We start from the raw sequence: 24,007 nt of genomic DNA on the forward strand, positions 1-24,007 counted from the left end.
CTGAGTCCGGAGTCAGTTTTCGATTTACAATAGATTCGAGTTCATCGCGATTTTCCTAGTTATAACGGCCGAGTTGCGATTCTTCAATTGAAAAATTAGCATTTTCAAAGTATCGATTTTTTTTCATTTTTCTTCTTTTTAATTTTTTTTTTTTTTAATGCATTTCTTGCGCAGATAAATAGGTCATTACAAAGAAGTTCTTAGTTTTCATAGGAACCATCCTGAAGAGGAATATAATAGAAATCTTATTCGTTAGCATTGAAAGTTGCCTTTTTTTGAATTGGTCTCCAGTCAACCACCGTGCACTGATCGATCGAGGACTAACTCGTGACAGTGGAGATGACCTACAAATCTATTACCATGCTAACGGACAGCGTCCGGTTCAAATCGACCGCGTTCTTAGTGGTCTGGGCACAAAGTCAGCTACTGTTCACTTTAGACTGCAGACTCGTATGTCAGCAAACACAATCGACGATTCCTCTTACTCCTTTATGCTTGGTGGTGCGGTCAGCAGAAGTACTATGGATGACCCAACCCGTGTGTATGCGTTTTATGATGATTTCTCGAGTCCTGCGCTGAAGAAGGACTGGGTGAAGAACAATTACGGAAAATGGATTGTGCAAAATGGACGGTTGCTTGGAGATACCATGGCGATCAAGGGAAGAGATTATATAGAAGTTGCATTGTATCTCAAGTTAGGATTTGCCTGGAGAGATTTGGAAGTGGAGCTTGACATGATGGAGACTGGGAGTAAAAAAAGTTGTCCTGGACCATTGTTGCGTGTCGCTAATGTTCAGCACAGTAAGACCACAGCGTGGTGGTTTGAATACTGTCCGTACAACACTTTTACCTGTACTTTAAGACCTCAACGCAACAATAAAGATGGCGGCTGGAAATACAACAGCAAACTGTCCAGAGCCTTCGCGCTTAATACTTGGTTTCATTTTAAGTACCAAGTACTTGGCAACCGATTTTCACAATGGCAGGACGGTAAACTCGTACATAACAATGTACAAGTCAGCAGTGACTGGAACATACCAAGAGGAACCTTTGGTCTGGGTTGTCACACGTCTCCAAACAATTGTAAAACAATCTACGACAACATTAAAATCAGATTCCTGGTTGCAAGTCCTCCGGACATCACTCTCGGAAACTTTGAACCCATTCATCTCAGTCAAAGTGGTGTCCTGGGTACAAAGAAACTTCCCGCTGATTCCTGCAAACAAATTCATGATGCAAGCTTGGCAAACAACAAACCGCGCGTCAAGAACGGAGTTTACTGGATAAAGACCGATCTGCAAGGAAGCTCTTCAGTGCAAACTTACTGTGACATGGCCAATGGTGGCTGGACTCTGGTGGGAAAAATTAGTGGCAATGTTGGCAACATCTACAAAACTTGGCTTGTGTCTAACCACAACACCGCAGCACTAAAAACTTCAAAAATCACTAAAAAGAAAGATTTTAGCTGCATGGATGCTCGCAGTTTGGCTGTAGAAGCCGCGTCCACGATTCTGTTGTCCAGCAGTGAGAGGAAAGATGGCTTGGGAAGCAAGTGGGTTATGTGGAGGCTGCCGGGAAACAGAGAAGAGAACACATTTTGGAATCACGCTGTTGGTAAATCCGCTGTGCAGGCAGCTGTTGTAACACCTGTACTGGTGCTTGCATGGAATGGAAACAAAAAGGTAGCTAGGGACACCTTTTATTTCCAAATGTTAAATCGTTCTTATTCACAGGAGCCATGGTCTTGAATTAGAGCAACAATGCGTTGCCGTAGACTACACATAACACACACTAGACGAAGTTTTCTACCGTGGAATTCTCCAAAGAAAACGAAAAATTTCCACTGCGATCAATATTTCGAGAAAATGGAAGATATGATCGCAGTCTCCCTAATATTCTAATTCTGTTAATTAGAGTTATTAATAACTAGTCGGTAACATAATCTGTTAAACTTAACTGTCAAATTGTCCTAGGTTTTATCAAAATGCGTTGGTAAAAGTCACTTGGCGCCCTAAATTGTATCACAACCGATTCATCGTTCTGAACTTTTCAATTTTCTTTCTATCGTCCATAGATCTGCTACCAAAACAAGTTTGGGATAATGCCTTATTCTCTTCATGGAGGATCATATCCTTACACGTCTTCTGCTGCTGGTGGCGGACGATTGGATGTGAACGAGTACTGTATGGCTGTAGGAGTCAATACCAAGGGTTCTACTGCGAATGGCTGGACAAATAATGGCCATGCCAACGATTGTCCAAGCAGTGATTCTGATTGGCCCAACAAATCGTACAACCATGGTTCCCCTTACCTCACGGTGTGGCTCAAGTAATTTTAGCGACAACCACAGCATAGAACGTCATGAATTTTTTTTTTGCTTCACTGTGGAATCTGTAGGAATCTAGTTTAGGTGTAAGTTATTCGGGTCTTTATATAGAACAGTTTCAATGAAGTGTTTGTAGAGTTTAGTGGTTCATTAAGACTAATCACTTGGCGTTTAGTCAATTAACAGAACAGAACTCCTCCTACAGAAAGAGGTTTTGAATACAACGATGTTAAAGACCAACATGGTTTTTTTTTTCTTGTTATCCTTTTCCTATTCGCCGAACACCTACCGTTGCTGTTTAAACCATTGTTGTTCTTGATGTTTATTTTGTATGCTCTTGTATGATGTGAGAGTTTTTCACAAGTAGTTAAGGCGTTCTTGACGAGAGAAGAGTAGGAGTCGCTCGAGGCAGTTGTTGTTCTCGCTATTGTTGTTGTTGTTATTTTCGTTTGTAAACTTTCTTCATAGTTTGAGAGTTTGCTACATGCAACTGAGGCGTTGTTCAAGTTTTTGAAAGCAAAGCAAAACAAAAACTAATAAAATGGTGTTGGGTGAAAACTGTAAGAAGTACAAATCCTTTCTCCCTTTCTTACCACCAGAATATAATTCTTAACCAAAATTTCCAAAATCATGTATCACTGGACGAACCGACGAACATCTGTTACACACGACCATGCGTCTCACTTAGAAACATATTTATTTTATCCAGCGGTATTCTAAAAGTAAATACATATGGCAACTACCTTGAAAATAATAACGGATCGTGAGTGTTAAGATATTTAAACACTTAATTTGTTATTTTCCCGACAGTTCAAATTTAAAAGATTGTAAAAAAAAGTATTGAAATATGTACAATTTATCAGGTACAACGAAAGCAGAGTTGAATGACGCTGTTTTGAAATCGCACTTCTTTACAAGGAAATTTGACGGGCAAACATTGTAGTAATGGTCCAAAAATAAGGATTGTTGAGACAACCAGGTCGTTGCCGTGATGACACTGGAGGCTTATTGACCCTGTCACACCACCCGGGTGATCGTAGTGAAACGCCCAGTGGGTGACCAACTTCTGACAAAAACCGTGTGCTTGGTACCTGCATCAGTAGCGCTTTCCAAGCGACAGACGTTCAACCGGGGTCACGATAAATTGCTATGCATCTAGTTTATGCTACGAGTCTGTGTAATGATTCAATCTGAAAAGGAAAACACAATTGAAAGAAACAATTACATCTAACTGCGCAAAAAGTTTAAGCGAATGGGAGCACCAGCACCACGTGAATTATCTTCACTGTAGTAAGGTCGCAAAGCGAAATGTATGACAAAACTGAGATTCTTGCGTGACATTAATATACCTGTAGAGTAACGCCTTGCCTCTGTCGTTACCGATGGAAAGATATCCACTGTTTGGAGAAAAGTCAAATGCGTTTACGTATCTGAGTGAAGTACGTGATGTGGGCCAGTTGGAGAATACGGAAAGTGAAGGAAGATGAACCTGACAAACAACAAAGAAAGGCAAAAAAAAAAAAATCATCATTGAAATTTTCCGCTGACAGACCATTCTTTGGTTTCATGCCTCAAAATGTTACCAAGATGTTGCACTATAAATGTGCTTCAACATAGGAAGCAGTAAAAAAGAGCATTGTCGCATTCTGTGTCTTAAAATTTCTCGCTAAATTTTCAGTTGATTAATTAACATTTCACGCCTTGTCGCAGATTGAAGATTTCTAGGAATCTTTCTACCTTTTTAAGTCTTAATCTCTTTAATGTGTTTTTTTTTTCTTGAATTCTATGACACGCGTCTCTATGGTGTTATAAGAAAAAGTAGTTACCATTTTAAACGAATCTTTTCTCACTCTTGAAGATATCGCCAAGATCTCGCTGCGTATATAAAAAAAGCAAACGATTAACATAGCACGTATAAGAAAATAATCGAGTTACTTTGGTGAAAAATTTTAGAAGGCAATGTGTGTTAATTATGGACAGGAAGGTCTGAAGTTCGCCCTTTTTTCGTCCTTTCCTGTCATAAGTAACAAGCATGTTTCCTAATCCTTAGAATTCAGATTATCACTTTACTGCGAACTATGACAACCATAGTAACTGTTAGACTCTCTTCCCAGGAATAGTAGTTCTTGATCAAAGAGGCTGAAATGCTGGAACCTTGCCTTGTAGAATTAAAAGCAACTTTGTTGACGCTTGTTGTTAAATTCATGATGGCCTTTAATGGCTTTGGTTGCGTCTGATGTGAACACTGATTGTCATAAATGTTTACAACACCACTATCAGATCTGCAATAGAAAAAAGTACTGCTTTAAGTTGGCTTAAGACTTGCAACAATGCTGATCAGCAACCAATTTTTTTAGGCCATGCGCATGTAAAGGGGAAGGACTTGACAAGGCTTATACCCATTCCTCCTTGATATTAATTAGGTGCTACGACCTACTTGCCCTCAAAGCCTCATTTTGGGAGCCAGGCAAGTTCTTTTGGGTTCTTGGTTCCCCAAAGAGGAAGTTAGTTGAAAAGAAAATAGAAAAGAAATCATGTAATATTTGACCTGTGCATAATAGGCACACCCACCCGCAAGCTAAGTACTGTCCATCTCTGGATGCTGCAAGTGCAGTCGAGTTGAGACACCCTTCATCTCTGAACTTATGCACACAGCTGCGAGTGTTCATGTCCCAAATACAAACTTCTCCATCACCTGTGCAAATACACAAGAACAAACCATGAGTTAAGGGATACACACATCATAGAGAGAGAGAGATTTTATTTCCAAGTAAATATCAGGTGGTTATTACTAGGCTGGCTTGCAAATAGCTTGTAACTATACATCATAGTATAGTTACATGCACAGTGATGGAAGCAATAACTACAGTGTGACTACCTCCTGCAGTAAACATGCGAGATCCATTGGCATTAAATGCTACTGACTGCACTGAGCCACTCATCTTCAAGTTTCCAATCCACTGTTTTGTCTAAATGAAAAATGAAACAAAATGTACTGAGCAAACAGTAACTGTGTTACCAATAAAGCTCTAATCAGATATAGACTGACATTTCAGGGTTTTGAGGGGGAATCTGAGGGTTAAGTACAAGCAACCACACAGTGATAACAGGAACTCTTATGACAAATAGATATTTATTTTTGGTAAACTCTTTGTGATTCGTTATGGAATTTAGCTGATTTAATGAGTTGAGTGTACAGCAGGAGACCAACCTTGCTTGAAAGAAGAATTAGGTAGCCATTGGTACCCAGAAAAATAAGATGTTTCCCATCTGGTGAAACATAAAATTTATCAAAATATCTCTCTTCTCTACCTGCAAAGAACAAATGAAATACATGTATTCACATTAAGACCTACCATATATTATGCAAAATTTACTCTTACAAATTTTGTATACTTATCAAGAAAAATCTCACTTGAATTTGACTTGATTTGTAGGCTCACAGTCTTTTAAAAACGTTAAAGTTTGTGACAAATACTGAAGCTAATACTTGTAAAGGAAAAAAATAACAAAACCTCTAATTTCAGGAATTTTGATCACTTCTCCCTTAATCATGTCATAGACATGAAATGACCTCCGCTGAGAAGCCAAGATAACCTGTTCACCATCTGCACTGAAGTGAGCTGTGTGAATGGGAAACTTTTCAAGAAAGATACTTTGAAGTTTTGGATTTGTCTGTCCATCAATCTGTTGATGACATAAAACACTTTATCATGATATATGAGTGAGAAACACCTGGAACATACATCTTAAGAAAAAAAGTACACAGTCAAGCAAACTAAACAATGTTAAACATGCTTTCTCTTTTTTAAGTTTCATTTGGGAGAGTGACTGGGAGATTTGGATGAGTGAAGGTCAACACTGCTAGCTCCAGTTAAAGGGGGTCCACAGTAAGTACTCTTACGGTGCCTCTGAAACTTCAGGGGAAGAATTAAAATCCATGCATCCAGTAACTTTATGTTTGGAAATTGGAACATCAAAGCTTCTTCCGTTGAGATTAAGAATCTTTCCTGGAAGGGAAAGTTTGAACATCCTGGCAAAATATTTGTCTACAAGTAACAAGATTAAATGACACAAAAAAAATAAAACAAAGAAAAAAATCGAAATACCTGGAAGAGATCTAGTGTTTTGTTGAAGCCTGCAGTGAGAAGAACTTTGGCACTGGGATGGAATTCGACACACTGTAGAGTTGCCTGTTAAGAGACAGAAGTAGCTTGATATGCTGTACAGAATATGCTGCACTGTAGCATTTAAGGTTTGGTCAAGACAACCCATCAGCATGTTGTAATGGCTAGCTTGTTCTTGTCATAAAAATGTATTTTGCTAATGTTTAATCAGCTCTCTGGATTAGTAAATTTCTTTCAATGGCATTGACCAACAACAAACTCTGATTCTTCTGAAGGTGGTGGAAAGGGGAGCTCTAATACACATAATAATTAATAATTTATTAATTCATAGCGTGCTTTTTAAACATGTAATGATCAAAAGCCCATAATATGAGTAACATATGATGAAACAGGTGTTGTGACATCTGACATTAAGCAAGAATTAAAAGTCATATTAATACATCAACGTACACTGTAATTTGGTTGATTCATATTTCACTTACATTGGATGGTTTTCCAACATTTGCATCTTTGATTCCTTTGATGTCTAGAATACCCTGGGGAAGATTATCTCCTTTCTTAGTGAGAAGATTTCCTGCTCGCTGCAGTATTAAGTCTTCTTCATCATCTTCACTTAAAGAATCTATGATACACATCATAAAACAAGAAAGTTAACAATATCTTTTGGATGATTTTAAAACTCTATTTTCACATAACAAGAACTTTCTCATAATACAGTACCTCTCCTCTTCTTTTTGTCCAGGTCTGCCCAACTTGCATCACCATATATTTTTTGAAACCTATGTTTGAAGTAAAAAAAGATTTTTACCAGATGGTTGTTGAATGTTGAGACCTACAGGTATCGGCAAAAACTTGTAGCTTCATTTACAAATTAAAAAAATTTTTGTGACTTCTGATACAAGTAAGAGTGTGAGGAACAGAAAATTAAGGATATTCGAAAACCTAACTGAACTAGAAAACACAATTAACTAAAAATTCAGCTTACTGTTGTTTCAGCTTTTGAGTATATTTTTTCCCTGTAATGACTGTCTCATCTTCTGTGTCCCGCAACTTTTTCAAACGTGACACTGATGTAATCTCAATTCTGCAAAATAATAAGGAGTGATAAAATAAGATGCTGGTGGTACTGTCTCTTGAACAACATTGACCCAATCTTATTAAAACACCAATGTATTTTAAGCCAAGATTTAAAAGTGACAGGGAAATAACTTTCTGGAGCAAGTACAGCAAACAGGTCCCTTTCTCAATCAGCATGATTAAAATGGCCCAATGGCTTGTTAGTGAAAAGTATAACATTACTCTGAATGTGATTTGCTAAAACATGAAATACATGTAAGTCCTTGTACTAAATGTTAAAGAGAAGATAGGGGCTTTATTCTGAAAGAATGAGCCACATTTTGATGGCTCAGTGGCTTGTTAGCTTGTTGGCACATATATGACATGATGCTTAAAAAACATGGAAGATAAACATGCTGATGGCTTGATGGTTCATCAGCTCCACAGTGGTTACATCCATTTGAATTTGACTAAAGAGCCAACAAACCATGCAATTCATTCAGTGAACCACTTCCAAAAGTGGCCCTTTATCCAGTTATTATTCCTATTTTTTTAAAACATAGAGACAGAGTACCTCTCTTCATCATCAGCGTCATCCTCCCACACTGGCTTTCGCTCATCACTGATTTCTCTATCATTCTTTTTTGCAGTATGGTGGAATTCATCGTTATCGTCGTCGTCGTTGTCACTTTGATCCTTGTCATCCTCATCATCATCATCCTTGTTAATAATTTATAGAAACCGGTAAGTACAGTGTTACTTTAAAAACATGTAACAACTTCAAGCATCAACAAACATATGAAACATATGTGTGAACTGCGGTTATGAGACGTATATGAGCACGATCCTTCGCAGTAAAGCACTATTTGAGCAATAGTGAAAATCAGACCTGAAAAAAATTTCAGGCCTGTACGGGATTCGAACCACTGACCTCTGCGATACTAGTGCAGCGCTCTACCAATTGAGCTAACAAGCCAACTGGGAGCAGGCCATCAAATTAATTCGACATAAACCCGTAGATGATAAATCAAACAACAACAAACATATGAAACATATGTGTGAACTGCGGTTATGAGACGTATATGAGCACGATCCTTCGCAGTAAAGCACTATTTGAGCAATAGTGAAAATCAGACCTGAAAAAAATTTCAGGCCTGTACGGGATTCGAACCACTGACCTCTGCGATACTAGTGCAGCGCTCTACCAATTGAGCTAACAAGCCAACTGGGAGCAGGCCATCAAATTAATTCGATATAAACCCGTAGATTTATGTCGAATTAATTTGATGGCCTGCTCCCAGTTGGCTTGTTAGCTCAATTGGTAGAGCGCTGCACTAGTATCGCAGAGGTCAGTGGTTTGAATCCCGTACAGGCCTGAAATTTTTTTCAGGTCTGATTTTCACTATTGCTCAAATAGTGCTTTACTGCGAAGGATCGTGCTCATATACGTCTCATAACCGCAGTTCACACATATGTTTCATATGTTTGTTGTTGTTTGATTTATCATCTACGGGTTTATGTCGAATTAATTTGATGGCCTGCTCCCAGTTGGCTTGTTAGCTCAATTGGTAGAGCGCTGCACTAGTATCGCAGAGGTCAGTGGTTCGAATCCCGTACAGGCCTGAAATTTTTTTCAGGTCTGATTTTCACTATTGCTCAAATAGTGCTTTACTGCGAAGGATCGTGCTCATATACATAAACTTCAAGCATGTTGGTAAGGCATCCCAACCCGTTTTATAATGAGCAAATGCAAGATACAAATTATTTTTTAACCAAATATCGCGAAGCTATATCATGGCCTAAAAAACAGCAACTAAAAGCAAGCCTATACTGTTAATTTTTACATCTTATACGCTTTAATCAACAATGCCCTTCTAGTGAGAATTTCAAGGTTCATGCAACCTTGAATTTAATGTGTAAACCACATGCTACAATTCACATTAATAGCATCTATCGGCAAGAGTTCCATATAACCCCATACAATATGCGTAGAGTGTTGCATAGAAACCTTTATCTTTAGTCTTGAAATGAAATGGAATGCATAATTAATGTATGGGGTTATATGGAACTCTTTTCGCATCTATCTACAACGAATAATATCTCATTTTCACCTCGTCACTTGAACTAGACGCGACACGATCTTCGGCCAAGTCCTTCTCAATTTCCATGATCACATGGCCTTCACCTCCAAACACAAGTCTTTCTAGAGTTCTCTCAGCTTCGTCATCTTCGGTTTCAGAAGCCAGGATCTGTTTCTTTACTTTAAAAGGTGTCTCTTCGGGGCCTTTTATCTCAAGGTGGCTTTGACCTTTTCTTTTAAGCATCTTAAATCTATGTTGTTTCTTACAAGAAAGCAGCTGAAAATTATTTTACTCACGTGGAGTCTAAGTTCAGCGGTTTCTGTCAACACTGTGACTGTAGGTCATATACATGTAATACATGTAATACTACATTTTCTCTGTTCCTCTTCTCTCTCCTCGTTCTTTCTTAAATCCAAAAAATATTAAAACAGGGTACTTTAAAATAAAATTCAGAATTTAAAACCTATTTGAACAGCTACATTCATTTCTTTACCTCCCTGTAGTGTGTTTTCCTATTCGTGCATGTTACATGATGCTGTTGACACGTCGTCTTTTTGTGAACATTTCTAGAACTTGATCATGGATTGCGGAATGGATTTGGAAGGTTTCGAAGAGCTTGCGAGTTTTTCACACCCTGAGATAGACAACTCAGACGATAAGTTTGAGGATGAGGACATCGAAGAGATTATCTTTTTGGAAGAACTTACAAATCAACAATTTCTGGGGCAAACAGTGTTAAAACAGCGCGGGGAAAACACCTGTCCATTTGACATTCTTCCTGAGGAAATTATTCTCAAAATATTCTCATTCTTTACTCTTGGTGAGTTGTGTGGACATGTGGCCCTAGTTTGCAAGATGTGGCTTCATTATTCCAGATGTCCACTTTTACGACAGAAACTCTCCTTCTGGGATAGAAGCATAGAAAGCTCTCTTGAGGAGATCAGCGACATTATCAAATCCAATTTTCCTCTTCTTAGAGACCTCTGTCTTCAGCCAAAGATGGACTTAACGCTACATGGCTGTAGATTGCTGGCACAATCATGCCCTCATCTGCAGAAACTCTCCTTGTCTTTTTGTAGTCAAGTCAACAAATCCATTATCGATCAATTTGTCACGTTTTGCCCAAAGTTACGTGACCTTAATCTAGCAGGATGTGGCGTGACAGATCAGTGTTTGGATGGCCTGAACAAGGTACCCTTGAGGAGATTAAACGCCTCCCATTGCACTAAGCTTACAGACGATGGACTTAAGTTTCTTTCAACAGAGTGTTATCAACTTTGTCACATAAATTTTGATGGAATTCAGTGGATCACTCATGATGCAATCACAGTGCTGGTGGAAAAGTGCTACAGACGTCTTGAGTATCTCTGGCTTGATGGTGAAAACATGACTGATTGCACTGTTCAACTAATTGGAAAATGTTACCATTTAAAGTAAGTGAACATGTTTATTATATGATTGGAACAAGTAAACATAATAAAAATGACTGTACTGTAAATTTAGGCAATCAAGTCCTTGTCCCAATGCTCAAGCAGACTCTGTATAAGAGGAAGTCATAATACTTGTCATTCTCACAAGCTTGACACTCAACTGTTATTGTAACTCAATTTGTTTCAAATACTTTATTATCTTGGATATTTTCCTTTGTTACCTTAACAATGACTTCGTTATGACTTTGAAGCATTGGTTAGCTGTACTTTCACTACTTTATTGTTTTAATTACCCTGTTGTGTGATTGATATTTGAAAGAAGACTCAAATGAAGTTTTTTAGAAGAAGCAGTGGTCTGAAGGAGAGAGTGCCTTGGCTCTGGGTGTGAGACCTGGACAGGTCACTGTATTGTTCCCGATCAAGGCACTTCCTTCTCACTGTGCCTTTCCTTGAATCCCCACAAACACAAACAGGTAGCAGTGCAATGGTAATCTGCAGTGGACTAGCCAATCAATAATAGGGAAGGGAGAGGTTGGCAATGCTTTTAGTCATCTCATGCGATAGCCCAAATAAAGCTGTAATGTCTTGTGGGGGGAAGGGAGAGGTTGGCAATGCTTTTAGTCATCTCATGCTATAGCCCAAATAAAGCTGTAATGTCTTGTGGGGGGAAGGGAGAGGTTGGCAATGCTGTAATGTCTTGTGAGCCACTTGGCTCAAGTGCAGACTTAATATGAGTTTTTATGTTAAATGACAGTCATGGACTATTTTTGGTGAATTTGCAGATGTTTTGGTCTGTCCTTTTGTACCTCGTTAACTGACCAAGCTCTGGAAGGTGTGCAGAATATGAAAAATCTTGTATCCCTGACATTGAAAAAAGGTACAGAGTTTTCTGCGAAAGCTTTAAAAGAACTTTTTGAACATCTTCATCCACAAAATTCGGGTAGTGCTACTGGCTTACTCCATGTCAGTGTTGCGGAGTGCACAAACCTCAATGATGAAGCTGTAAATGCACTGGCTGACAGGTAACGTACAGTGGATTGTCATAGTAATTGTCAGTGTTAGTGCCAGAGCCACCCTAAAATTCTGAAAATTTAACAGTGACTTTAAATACAAGTAAACTGTATTTTGCACTTGAGATCATTATTCTAACAAAAAATAAGGAACTACAAGCTTGTTCTTTTTTTGATATTAGCCCTTAAAGCTTTAAGGTTTTTTTCAGTCATTAATCATGGGCAGTAATTTCTGTGGTAATTTGCCTTGAACACTGATGTTGTTAAATCCAATTTCTGACACCTCCATCTGATTTGATTGGATGTTAAGTCTATCTGATGTTGAATGATTGTTTTTGATACGGGAAGGGTACATCTGATTTTGGATGTTTTTCATCTATTCATTGAAAGGATAGCTCTATTTTACTATTAGACCAAACATAGTCATAATTTGTTTTTTCTTTGCTTGTGATAATATAAAGGTTTGATATTTGGGCAGTTTAATCACAAGAAGTTTTACAAATCATTCCTTTTTATTTATTTTAAACAGCTGTAGAAATCTGCAAAGCATTGACATCTCCTGGTGCTGGGAAGTTACTGATGCTGGCCTTGAGCGTGTGATCAACAGCTGTCACCAAATGCTTGATATGAACATTTGTGGTGCGAAAGACTTTCGTGGAAATCCATTGAAAAAGATACCACAGCAAATGTCTAGATTAAGACGACTTGATGCAACACAGTGCAATCTGGTGCCAGATGAACTATTGGATGAACTTGTGTCAATAATGCCGCAGATGACTGTTATAAATTATTATGGCGAGGAAGTATATCCACTAAAATATATCGATGGGTCCCACATTATTAAGGATGGGACATGGTGTACATAACAACAACATATGAGCAACAGCATTTGATTATCAGGTTTCTAAGTTCTCTGAATACCGCAATTGAACAGGTAATCATACTGAAGGGGTTTTTGTATATTTGGTTGACTGTTTCTTAAGGCAAATAAATGAGACATAAGATGTTGAATTGATAAACAGGTAATTGAGTTTTCATTAAATGCTGGTTGTGTTCAGTAATCTTTTCTCTCTCCTTGTAGATTGGAACTTATCCATTGCAGGGTTACAATGCCCCCCTCCCCTCCCCCCTAAACATTATTGGTAAGGTTCTCCCTGACAGTTCACCATTTTTACTCTCCTCGGGAGAGATGTAATGTGAGTGTTTTAAGGTGTGTTGCTCAATAACACAACACAATGACTTTCCAGCTCTTAATCCCCCAGGCCTCTCACTGAGATGGAATGCCATTCCATCTCATTATCCTACATTATTATGAAAAAAGGAAAAAAAAAAAGCTTTACGCATTAAGGGTTAAGGATGAACTACAAGAAGTTTGTGTGATACACTCAATTTTTATTGTCACAAACGGTTAACCACTACGTGACAGCGAAGCACTAAGCTTTCAGAAGTTCACAAATAATTCTGCCATCAGCTCAATCACTTATGCCAGCATGAGTGTTTCTCTTCAGGAAGCCCGTGATCAGGGCTTCACACTCTGGTGAAGCATCCTACCCAACGGAAGGAAAACAAAAAACAAAAAGAAATTGAAGATAACGAGTATTTATCCCTTTTACTCTCACAAACAAAGCTTACAAAGATCCGCTAATGTATCCTCACAATGTCAATTCATTGTCAATCACATTGGCGATAAGAAAACTGAGAGGAACACCAGCATCAGCCAGGGAATTTCGTTCGATTGAACATCAAAATTTTGGAGTCAGTTACACGAAATATATGGCGGACAAGAAGAGGAATATATAGTACGTTATTGAGCGTTAAAGCCGAGTTATGGTTAAGTCTAGTGAACGACTACTGCTCGAGCGTATTTCTGCTTCTGTCGCAGAGAATATTGTCCCTCCGCCTCCCCAGCAAAGAGGCATCGTGAAAGCTGGGAAGTTTTTAACCCAAAGACACGCAGTCTCGGCTTTAACTATAGCACTCAAGACTGACCTCACAAGACCATTTAATCTCTCAGTCATGATGAAATATATCCTTACTTTGGGATAGCAATGCAAGGAGAAGGATGATTGTCACTGTTTTCGGGAATTGGCAGGTTTGAAGGTGTAAACAGTTAACTTTGTATCACTTACCTTCTCATATGCTTCAAACGGCAGCATCACATCTTCCTGAAAGACGAAAATGTTTCTATAGCGATTCATCTAAATGTTAGTTTACTGGCGGGTTTGGTGTTAAGAAAATAAGTTATGCAAACCAAAGGCTTTCATCGGTTAGTTACGATGAACAGCTTGTAATGAAGCCAACAAAATTGTTAGTTTACTGGCGGGTTTGGTGTTAAGAAAATAAATTATGCAAACCAAAGGCTTTCATCGTTTAGTTACGATGAACAGCTTGTAATGAAACCAACAAAATTTAGAGAGGACTCTCGTTGACAACTATTACGAATGGCCAAAACATCGTTAGGTCGGTATGTTTGAGGTTCAGATGATATTGTTGGGGCAATGATGGTCTATTATGAATGGCAGAAACATCGTTAGGCCGGTATGTTTGAGGTTCAGATGATATTATTGGGGCAATGATGATCTATTACGAATGGCCGAAACATCGTTAGGCCGGTATGTTTGAGGTTCATATGATATTATTGGGGCAATGATGGTCTAATGGCTGACAATAGACGAGGCTGCCAGTTATTTTGAAAGCATTGTAACTCACTTTGCTGCTATGTGGGTTTACTCTGTACTTGTAGCCTGTGAAGTGAAGTAAGAAATATTCAGTAGGAGGCCATATCTATTGCGGCACATTTGCTTTAATGACATGTGATGATTTAGGCATCATCAACCCTATAACCTCTAACAGTGACTTGTAGCTAACTTTTCAGTCCATTATCACTCCTTAATCAAACATTAAGGTCAAGCGAATGAAGGAAATGATCATCAACTATCAAAAGTAGCTCTTGATTTTTAAACAAATTCTCCTTTCAGCATCTTAGCAGATGTAAGGAGAACGCCGTTTGCAGAATATGCATACCGATGTTAGGGTGCTTAGGGTTTACAAAAAATGAAAAACAGCATTTATCCTTGACTAATTTGGTAAAATAGCTCCTCTTTTGATGCCTATACATCATCAATGAATTTTTCAAGTTAACAGATCATTACAGATTCATACATTGACGATATATCTCATACCCACGAAGTGATGTCTATATTGGGTTAGCCTTGAGAAACCCAGAAAGACCCACGATATTGTTGTAGATGTTGAAAAAGCAGTAATAACCGCAATGGACAAGCTCTTTTCAATTTATTGTTCATTAACGTGGCTTGGATATTCTCTTGGTACGATGTTCACATGACATTTGTTCATGTGATGCTGATTAGGTGGCCACATTTTGTCATCAGTCGCTGTGTATGTGTTGTAAAAAAAAAAACACGAGAAGGCAAGCCTGCTCAATGTTACCCTGATGGCTCAGTTTGAATGCCATTATCTCCGCTTCCTCCACTTTCTTTTCCTCTGGAGAGTCACCTGTGAATCAGTAAGCCAGAGGTAGGCAGTACAAGTTGGACATTTACATTACATCAAATGTTTGTAAAAGACTGATAAGCTGAGTTTTTTAAGGGAGCTGCAAAGGATCATCCTTGTTGTGAAGTTAATAATGGTTTCTTTGGAGCGTGGAAACTCAGCTCTTCATATACGGGACTTTTGCATCGTTCTCATTTCCTCCTAGCTATGGATATGTATTGATGTCAGTGAAGTATAAAGTGCCGTCAAACTAATGAGGGTCACGTGCATGCAGAAATCTCATTAAAAAAGGAATCTTTTACGTCTGCATTGCAAGCAGATTATATCAATAACCGACATACTGTACAATTAAACAAATAAACTTTTTCGCCAACCTTGTGTATCTAATGAGCCATCAGCAAGCTCTTTCCCAGCCGTATCAACCTCATTGTTAAACCGCATATTTTCCCGAACGTGTTCAGCGAGTTTTTGTGCCGCAGGTGTTAAAAACTTCTTACATTCTGTGTGCCAAAAAAAAAATTACGGAGTAAAAAAATTGAGACTTCCCCTAGTCTTATATTATACGAAGAAAATTGTGCCTTCAAAAGTTAAGTAATTAATGATATGTAATTTTCCACTCGAAACATAAGTTGAAGGAATATATCGGATTTTTGATTTTTTTTTTTAGTGATTTAAAATATTCCCAAGGCGAATGTTCAAATAATTCAGGTATAGAGCCCGAGCCTCAAATTTTGAAGGGAATATCAGGTCAAGATCCAGCAGTCTTCCCTGAAAAATATTCGGAGGCTAAATCCGACATGAAGTAAACAGATTTACACTTTCGAAGTAAATAAGATGTAAGATATACCTGATAAACACTTAAACCAATTTTCTCTAAGATACATGTCCCTCTGAGAGCTTCCCCTCGCATCAGCGTCTTCAACTGTTTAGTTAGGTCAAGTTGAATATAGAACGAATTGTGATTGAACTGACACATCGACACTCTTGTTCGTTGGTCTGGGGTTGCTTATTGGTCTTTCGCTTTTTGAACGCTATTATAACCCGTGCAAGATCGAGAGGATGTGGAGTCCAGTGCCCCTCGTATGTGTACACCCTTTCCACAAGGATTATCATCTGCTTAATGGCGGATAATCATATAATACCTTTTGCCTTTAGGACCAACTTCATCAGTTCATTTTTACAAACTGTGGAAAACAACCAAATAGACGAACAAGAAAAAGAAAACGTAAGACTTTGTTACACATAATTGAAGTTTTATATGAAATTAGGATTCTTGAAGTCCATCCCTTCTATGACGGTCTGGCAAGCTTTCAGCTTCTTTTGAAAGGAACTGCCCAATAAGAGACCTCGGCACTGGAGCAGAGGCCGGAACAGTTGCCTGCTACACCATGTCTTGTAACAATCTCATATAAACATCATGATGACGATATTTTACTTTAAATCGGTACAAATTTGTAATTTAATTCCCACTACTGCTAAGACAAAATGATACGCTTCATTCCTGAGAAATTTGCCCTTGAGTTCATTTTGAAGATAAATTTACATTTGGAGAGAAACTTCTAGGAGATTTTTTCTTTTTTGGATGCACAAAGTAACCGTTACATGGACTATATTGAATTCAAGGCGACCTTGTTTTGTGATTTAAACAAAAAAGCAGATGTAACTAGGTAGTTTTTGACAGACAGTCCTGTTTTCGTTTTTACCGTGTACTTGTGCGAGTTCCGATAGTTTCTCCTCTTCTTCATCGTTCTCGTCATTTTTAGGTGCTGTAAAAACAAAACTTCCTCAAGAAATGCCAACCGATAAAACGCAATTGTGAGACCAAAGTAATCGTGCATTTATAATAAGGCATCGCGGCTTAAATTTGTTCAAACGTGTCTTAGCCGGTTTTTCAAAAGTTTGGCCGAGTTGGTTTCAAAATTGTGAGAGAGATTATAATAGATAATATTTAATGTTTCACCTGTCCAAATAGCCTTAGGATAAACCATGAGAGGGCGATCATTTTACCTGGTTCAACCTGTGGCAGTTCGTCTCTCTCGTCTTTATATCTATCCAGATCTGCTTTCCGAAACATGAGGTAAATTAGTTTAGTAAAAGAACAAGATCTAGTATGCAACTATCAACTGAATAATTCAGTGAGGATTTCCCTTAAACTTCATGATGAACTGAGTATCCTTTGTTTTATGTCGCTGAACTAAACATGAAAAATATCTGTTCTTTAAACCAGCTGCCTGGTAATTTAAACTCTTAGGATGTTTCGGGTCGCTAGCAAACATCATTTTACTCGGCAAGTTTCAGTTCTGAGACAAACTTCTTGATTCTAAGATTGGCTTTGTTTCAGTTTTTTTTGACGGGACTTGTCATGGTGAAAATTTACTGGTGTAGAAGACGTCTAATGTGATTTGAGAAGAGAAAATCTTCCCTGACATGATTGTTCATTTTCTCACTAACTTTTTGCCCTCTAAGCTACAAGATCGTGACAAGAATTTACACCTTCATACCTGCTGGAGCAGATTGAACTTTAAGATTAACTGTCAACAGGACTACGGCAACGATGGCTGCCCTCATGATAAACATCGGACAAATCCTGAGACGGGATGAAATATTTTAGTTAAAAATAAACCTAGTTCTCAGCTAAAAAGTCTACGTCCAGTGTGGGTGGGTAGGTCAGTAAGTCGAAAAGCTAGAATACACATTCGTTTTACATGTATAGTAAGTTCAAGTGAAAAAAATGGGTCTTTGTCCGATGGTTGCGTTGTTTTGAGTAAAGGAAGTGTCACAATCGACTGAAATTTTTGAACCGAAAATTTGAAGTAATAGCCATTTGTTTTACTCGGTATGGTCACCCACTCTGGATTTCATTAGTCATAAATTTCTTTCCTATACTGACCTTTGAAATAGTAGTAAAGGAGAGAGGGCTTCCTTCTTCACTCGATCGATGTGTAATGGTATAACTCCTGCTTAAGGTGTTTTCTCGGATAAAAATCGACTTGGGGAGGAAAGGGGAGTCGAAACAATAGCAAAAAAAATTTATTTTTATAATTCTTTCATCGGTTAGCTATCGTGGTGGAGGTCTTTTTCAAAATAACTTGACACTATGGCAGGTGTATCGTTGAATAGAAATCTGTGAGGGAGGTTTCAATCTCATCAATTTTAGTGTAGGACTAAACTCTTTGGAAACCTCACGTAGTATACAGTAGTTGCATGCAGTTATTTTTCTCCGGACTTAAAACAGACAGCGTGTTACTCTGTGCGAACGATAATTTCATTTACGGCTAATAAAAATACTGAATGAATACCAAAAACCTTGACGGGGTTGTTTGCAATTGTGAGATTAATTTTCTATGCCATGGGAATAAACCAATGCTAAAGCATTTATTGCTGGCTGGCAGATGGCTGTTGTGCCAAACAATATCAGATCAAACATCATCAGTTGTGCCAAACAAATCAGCATGATATTGATGAATTGCACTGTATAATATCTTTTTATCCAGGCTGAATTGAATGATAGTCTGCTGGAGAGAGAATATAGGCAATGAAAAGCTCATCGGACCTCATTAAGGATATTTGAGTCCATATTTGGCCACATATCAGCGAGGGGAGCGGGTTTTTTTACCGCAGACTTTTCAAAGCTATCGTCAAAATAACGGGATCGCTCTTCGGCCTTTATTCTTGAAAACCAAAAAAAGATATCGAGCAAAACCGCGCCATAGAACGAGTTACCCTCCAACAGCGAGGAGTTTCAATGTTTGTCTCAATTCTATGATTAACAATGAATAAGTACTTTTAATGTGAAAGTGAGTTTTTGATCACTTGTAAGCGCACAAAGGACGAGGATGGCGAAGAATACATTAGATTCTTGTGAGCAACGAAATTTTTTTAAAGCAAAGTTTTCAGACATGCAAATCTCTGACTCTGTTTGAGTGACTTGATTTGTTTGCTTTTCATTTTTGGAAGATTTAGAACTTGTTTGTATGGCTGATGTGACTCACTTAGTAGGATTAATCCAGTAAATCAGACTACACCTTCACTTAGTAGGATTAATGCAGTAAATCAGACTGCACCTTCACTTAGTAGGATTAATGCAGTAAATCAGACTACACCTTCACTTAGTAGGATTAACGCAGTAAATCAGACTACACCTTCACTTAGTAGGATTAATGCCGCAAATCAGACCACACCTTCACTTAGTAGGATTAATGCAGTAAATCAGACTACACCTTCACTTAGTAGGATTAATGCAGTAAATCAGACTACACCTTCACTTAGTAGGATTAATGCAGCAAATCAGACTACACCTTCACTTAGTAGGATTAATGCAGTAAATCAGACTACACCTTCACTTAGTAGGATTAATGCAGTAAATCAGACTACACCATCACTTAGTAGGATTAATGCCGCAAATCAGACCACACCTTCACTTAGTAGGATTGATGCAGTAAATCAGACTACACCTTCACTTAGTAGGATTAATGCAGCAAATCAGACTACACCTTCACTTAGTAGGATTAATGCAGTAAATCAGACTACACCTTCACTTAGTAGGATTAATGCCGCAAATCAGACCACACCTTCACTTAGTAGGATTAATGCAGTAAATCAGACTACACCTTCACTTAGTAGGATTAATGCAGTAAATCAGACTACACCTTCACTTAGTAGGATTAATGCAGTAAATCAGACTACACCTTCACTTAGTAGGATTAATGCCGCAAATCAGACCACACCTTCACTTACTAGGATTAATGCAGTAAATCAGACTACACCTTCACTTAGTAGGATTAATGCAGCAAATCAGACAACACCTTCACTTAGTAGGATTAATGCAGTAAATCAGACTACACCTTCACTTAGTAGGATTAATGCAGTAAATCAGACTACACCTTCACTTAGTAGGATTACTGCCGCAAATCAGACCACACCTTCACTTAGTAGGATTAATGCAGTGAGTCAGACTACACCTTCACTTAGTAGGATTAATGCAGCAAATCAGACTACACCTTCACTTAGTAGGATTAATGCAGTAAATCAGACTACACCTTCACTTAGTAGGATTAATGCAGTAAATCAGACTACACCTTCACTTAGTAGGATTAATGCAGTAAATCAGACTACACCTTCACTTAGTAGGATTAATGCAGTAAATCAGACTACACCTTCACTTAGTAGGATTAATGCAGTAAATCAGACTACACCTTCACTTAGTAGGATTAACAAGTTGTTAGTTGTAAAAATGGGGGCACTTAACGAGAGGGGCTGTTCGTTATCATGACGTCACAGAAACGAAAAGTACATATGCTGTATCGTGGTCAAGAGACGAGAATATAAAGTTCACGAGGAGCTTTATTTTTGCTTTTGACAACATGCTACACTTAAGATTTATGTGTACCACACTAGTTCATTGGTTACAGCAATTCAGCCATTACGTTTGTTCCAGTATTTCCTTCCATTGTTTCAGCGTTTATATCCTGTAGATGAAGAAAAAATACAAGTAATTTTCATTTTCCGCCCTCAAAAATCACATCATACATTTTATTTGTTGAATTAAAGGAAACCTCTTTAAATTACGAGAGGTTCCAGTTATCGGGAGAGTCGATTTTAGCATGCCACTATTGGTTGAGAAATAGGTGATTTCAAATCGACCAATCTATTTATTTTGCATCTTTATTAATTTTTCGTGCTTGCCAAAAACTAATGTACACAACTCACAGTCCAGAACGCCCTGATACATAGAATGTCAAATACCGAGTGAGTTAAAGGAAATTCATAAATGTAATCTCATTGACTTGCCGATCTCTTGTGTCTTGCAAGTAGTCCTCCAGCTAAATTGTGGTCGCGAACTTAAAAATAAAGTTACGAGTATGAGTTTTTGAGATTATTTGAAAATTACATACAAGATTTAAGGAAACTCCTGAACTCAAAATCATGGTTATCATAAAAGCTCCATACACACCTTTCTTGAATGTATCCTCAAGAGCTATAATGAGATATCGACAGATGCAAAATCATCAATGAAAAAGTGATCCTTTTTCTTTTTCTTAGAGCAGATCATTTATCATTCACCCATTACTTCTGATATTTCTTTATGCCGTGTCACTTTGAACATTGTTTTATGATTAAAAACTAACTTTAAGGTCTGTGCAAGAGCTCCATTGACCCACCGAGGAACGGTTATCCAACTCATTAAGGACTGAATTTGCAGTAAGCGCGAAGCAGACGGACTTAGTATGACTGAAGGCATCAGGAAAATCCACAAAGACCATATTCTGATTGATTTAACGCCAATCAGAAGAGAGTAGACTAAGGACTCCTTAGTCATGAACGAAATTAATACAGGAGAAACGAACTAGTATAAAAGGATAGTTTACCTACGTATCTTAAGCAGGTTAGTAAACTCAAAGGCACTCACCATCGACAACTGCAATTGAGTCACCTGCGTCCTTCACCAAGTCTGAAAACAAAAACACAAACGTATGTGATTAAATTTGTTTTTAGACAAACTGATGACGATCAAAACTTCTCTGAAACAGTAATTCGTTAAAACCTAAACAAAAGAAACCCGGAACATAAACTTGACTGTTTAACTTTTAAATAATTAAAAAATTATACAGCTGAATTTTTTGCTCGTAATTGTCGACTTGCAGAACAATATATAAATCCTTACAAATGAATCGTGAAATTTTATATAACATAATTTAGATCTGGTGTGCTGCTTCATGATTTCCTTATTGAATATACTTTTCCTACCTTGCTTTATCAACTCTTCTAGATCATCATCTGGTAAAATGATTCAATTAAAACAAAAATTAGCTATAGCCGTCAAATCCATCAGTGAACGTTTGTAGAAAGGTGGCGCATTACTGGGACTTGGTCAGGTTGTTTCATGAGGGAGAGGGCGTCAGTTTTTTGGAAATTTGTAAAATGTTCTCTTCCTTGCCACTCTTTTTGACAATTGAGGGCATCACCCTTCCCCTTGTAAGCTGCACCGTTGAAGGGGAAGTGTATAGACTTACCAGATAAATCTGATGTAAAGACCTTTGCCACTGTAAATATAAAGCCAGGAATGTAGTGTAAGAACATTATACTACAATGGTAGTTCAGTTTTTAGGGTTTATTAAGTTCGAGCAGAATTTGGCCAACGTTTCAATTGCCGGTAAAATTCAAACAGATAACTGGCTGGAGAATGATTAACTAAGCTAAGTTCTTCGGTTGCTTGACATGTCAGAAATCCTGCTGTTTAGAATTAGTTTTATTTCTTTCGTATAAAGACAAAAAATGGCAATGACAGCAGCATGAAAAATTGGAATCGTATATAAAAGTAATTCTGCTTCTCACTGAACTTTCCAGTACATGATTTACATGATTTAGCAGCCGGCAAACGACGAGCGTGGCTTACTCTCTTGCGTGTTAAGGACTAATTGATACCTCGAAGAAAAAAATAGATCAGATTCTTTGTGAACTGAACCAAAAACATAGAACCTGCAACTGGCAATTTTTGATTAACCTAGCTTTTGACTTATTTGAGAGCAGTATCAACCAAAAACATAAATGTTTGCGCTGCAAGTTTACAATCACTCCCAAAGAAGAACCGTTAACTTACAGATGGCGTCGTGCAAAGAATGAGAAACTAAAAGAAATGAAATATCTGTTAGTCATCATGCATCATGCATTCGGAAAAGAAATGAAATATCTGTTAGTCATCATGCATCATGCATTCAGAAAAGAAATGAAATATCTGTTAGTCATCATGCATCATGCATTCGGAAAAGAAATGAAATATCTGTTAGTCATCATGCATCATGCATTCGGAAGTTCTAATCTCCACACATGCTAAATGTTTGCAGACGAGATTCTACAAAATCAATTTAAGTCTAAAATGTGTTTTTTTCACTTATAACGATTACTGTCTCATAGGAAAATTAAACATATTTACTTACAGCAGGAGTCAGTTGGGGAAACTAGAGGAAAAAGGAGAAAAATTGTTTTAAATTGTTAAATTGTCAATCTTCAAAGTTTATCCTTATGGCAGAACTGCCGGACATTTTAAAGGTTGGTCATGATGATGTCTTGAAATGCGTGAGTTAAAAGCCTTTAGAGTACTGCTGATTTTCGTGAGTACAAAGTGTTTCAATGTTGTGTCATCAACAGAAAAAGATGGGAGAAATTTGAAAAACTTTCACTTTTCTTCGCAGAATCGGTGTCTAGAGTTTGACATCTTACGTCGATGAGCCAAACCCTGTTAAAAAGACCAACTTTTGCGAATGATATGGCAGTTAAAATGATCAGTTATTACCAACAAACCTGAACGAACAACAACCATGTGTAAGGCCAAAATGGCCAAGAAAAACTTCAAATTCATCATGCTCAATGTTCACTCACAGATCTCGAATGCTGAGATTTCTTGAAATCCAAGGGAAAATGCAAAAGAGCAATTTATTGTTGAAAGTCAACTAATCAAATACGA

The 24,007-nt window shown here is 37.8% G+C and overlaps 5 protein-coding genes across 9 annotated transcripts in view; 2 read left to right on the plus strand and 3 right to left on the minus strand.

Moving 5' to 3' along the window:
• Window positions 1-2,884, plus strand: part of LOC111344797 (uncharacterized) — a 3,817-nt gene extending 933 nt beyond the window's left edge. The window contains exons 2-3 of the mRNA XM_088733856.1: window positions 292-1,682; window positions 2,075-2,884. Coding sequence (XP_088589982.1) covers window positions 292-1,682; window positions 2,075-2,332 — 1,649 coding nt within the window. The 3' untranslated portion in view covers window positions 2,333-2,884. The remainder of the gene's footprint in view (window positions 1-291; window positions 1,683-2,074) is intronic.
• Window positions 2,885-3,006: 122 nt separating this feature from the next.
• LOC111344798 (U3 small nucleolar RNA-associated protein 18 homolog) lies at window positions 3,007-9,965 on the minus strand. 2 transcript variants are annotated; one of them, XM_022952060.2, is made up of 14 exons: window positions 9,621-9,965; window positions 8,084-8,229; window positions 7,439-7,537; window positions 7,174-7,232; window positions 6,936-7,075; window positions 6,436-6,519; window positions 5,842-6,013; window positions 5,538-5,596; window positions 5,205-5,295; window positions 4,898-5,021; window positions 4,486-4,608; window positions 4,153-4,201; window positions 3,676-3,815; window positions 3,007-3,516 (listed from the first exon to the last, which is right to left on the minus strand). In XM_022952060.2, the coding sequence occupies exons 1-14, from the start codon at window positions 9,831-9,833 to the stop codon at window positions 3,492-3,494; spliced, it is 1,524 nt and encodes a 507-aa protein (XP_022807795.2). In that variant the 5' UTR covers window positions 9,834-9,965; the 3' UTR covers window positions 3,007-3,491. The 2 variants fall into 2 exon arrangements, with proteins under 2 accessions (XP_022807795.2, XP_022807794.2); XM_022952059.2 differs by having other exon boundaries at window positions 5,538-5,638; window positions 9,621-9,962.
• A 166-nt stretch (window positions 9,966-10,131) lies between these two features.
• LOC111344795 (F-box and leucine-rich repeat protein 13-like) lies at window positions 10,132-13,091 on the plus strand. 2 transcript variants are annotated; one of them, XM_088733865.1, is made up of 3 exons: window positions 10,132-11,023; window positions 11,803-11,897; window positions 12,560-12,761. In XM_088733865.1, the coding sequence occupies exons 1-3, from the start codon at window positions 10,170-10,172 to the stop codon at window positions 12,628-12,630; spliced, it is 1,020 nt and encodes a 339-aa protein (XP_088589991.1). In that variant the 5' UTR covers window positions 10,132-10,169; the 3' UTR covers window positions 12,631-12,761. The 2 variants fall into 2 exon arrangements, with proteins under 2 accessions (XP_088589991.1, XP_022807790.2); XM_022952055.2 differs by having other exon boundaries at window positions 10,134-11,023; window positions 11,803-12,042; window positions 12,560-13,091.
• Window positions 13,092-13,401: 310 nt separating this feature from the next.
• LOC111344796 (uncharacterized) lies at window positions 13,402-18,549 on the minus strand. Of its 2 annotated transcripts, XM_022952056.2 has the most exons (10): window positions 18,434-18,549; window positions 18,045-18,130; window positions 17,551-17,601; window positions 17,247-17,309; window positions 16,686-16,727; window positions 15,918-16,043; window positions 15,481-15,546; window positions 14,740-14,774; window positions 14,160-14,195; window positions 13,402-13,577 (listed from the first exon to the last, which is right to left on the minus strand). In XM_022952056.2, the coding sequence occupies exons 2-10, from the start codon at window positions 18,118-18,120 to the stop codon at window positions 13,503-13,505; spliced, it is 570 nt and encodes a 189-aa protein (XP_022807791.2). In that variant the 5' UTR covers window positions 18,121-18,130; window positions 18,434-18,549; the 3' UTR covers window positions 13,402-13,502. The 2 variants fall into 2 exon arrangements, with proteins under 2 accessions (XP_022807791.2, XP_022807792.2); XM_022952057.2 differs by lacking the exon at window positions 17,247-17,309.
• Window positions 18,550-20,868: 2,319 nt separating this feature from the next.
• Window positions 20,869-24,007, minus strand: LOC111344800 (uncharacterized). Of its 2 annotated transcripts, none has more exons than XM_088734550.1 (9): window positions 23,845-24,007; window positions 23,481-23,501; window positions 23,144-23,170; window positions 22,557-22,586; window positions 22,291-22,320; window positions 21,953-21,994; window positions 21,497-21,520; window positions 21,334-21,383; window positions 20,869-21,011 (listed from the first exon to the last, which is right to left on the minus strand). In XM_088734550.1, exons 1-9 carry the CDS (start codon window positions 23,903-23,905, stop codon window positions 20,949-20,951), a joined length of 348 nt encoding a protein of 115 aa, XP_088590676.1. In that variant the 5' UTR covers window positions 23,906-24,007; the 3' UTR covers window positions 20,869-20,948. The 2 variants fall into 2 exon arrangements, with proteins under 2 accessions (XP_088590676.1, XP_088590677.1); XM_088734551.1 differs by having other exon boundaries at window positions 21,330-21,383.

The sequence above is a fragment of the Stylophora pistillata genome, chromosome 9 (assembly GCF_964205215.1).
Source record: "Stylophora pistillata chromosome 9, jaStyPist1.2, whole genome shotgun sequence".
NCBI lineage: Eukaryota > Metazoa > Cnidaria > Anthozoa > Scleractinia > Pocilloporidae > Stylophora > Stylophora pistillata.

Bases quoted from the DNA above. Each gene is read 5' to 3' on its own strand.
- LOC111344800 (XM_088734550.1), bottom strand. From the start codon at position 23,905: ATGATGAATTTGAAGTTTTTCTTGGCCATTTTGGCCTTACACATGGTT. The intron at 23,502-23,844 runs GTTTGTTGGTAA...TTTTTCCTCTAG, and splicing joins CATGGTTGTTGTTCGTTCAG to TTTCCCCAACTGACTCCTGC. The intron at 23,171-23,480 runs GTAAGTAAATAT...CATTTCTTTTAG, and splicing joins TTCCCCAACTGACTCCTGCT to TTTCTCATTCTTTGCACGAC.
- LOC111344795 (XM_022952055.2), top strand. From the start codon at position 10,170: ATGGATTGCGGAATGGATTTGGAAGGTTTCGAAGAGCTTGCGAGTTTT. The intron at 11,024-11,802 runs GTAAGTGAACAT...GTGAATTTGCAG, and splicing joins GGAAAATGTTACCATTTAAA to ATGTTTTGGTCTGTCCTTTT. The intron at 12,043-12,559 runs GTAACGTACAGT...TATTTTAAACAG, and splicing joins GTAAATGCACTGGCTGACAG to CTGTAGAAATCTGCAAAGCA.
- LOC111344798 (XM_022952059.2), bottom strand. From the start codon at position 9,833: ATGCTTAAAAGAAAAGGTCAAAGCCACCTTGAGATAAAAGGCCCCGAA. The intron at 6,014-6,435 runs GTATTTCGATTT...TGTCATCAACAG, and splicing joins AAACACTAGATCTCTTCCAG to ATTGATGGACAGACAAATCC. The intron at 4,202-4,485 runs GCAAGGTTCCAG...TTATATACGCAG, and splicing joins GTTGCTTTTAATTCTACAAG to CGAGATCTTGGCGATATCTT.
- LOC111344796 (XM_022952056.2), bottom strand. From the start codon at position 18,120: ATGTTTATCATGAGGGCAGCCATCGTTGCCGTAGTCCTGTTGACAGTT. The intron at 17,310-17,550 runs GTAAAATGATCG...TTGTTTTTACAG, and splicing joins ACTGCCACAGGTTGAACCAG to CACCTAAAAATGACGAGAAC. The intron at 16,728-17,246 runs GTAAAAACGAAA...TGTTTTCCACAG, and splicing joins GGAACTCGCACAAGTACACG to TTTGTAAAAATGAACTGATG.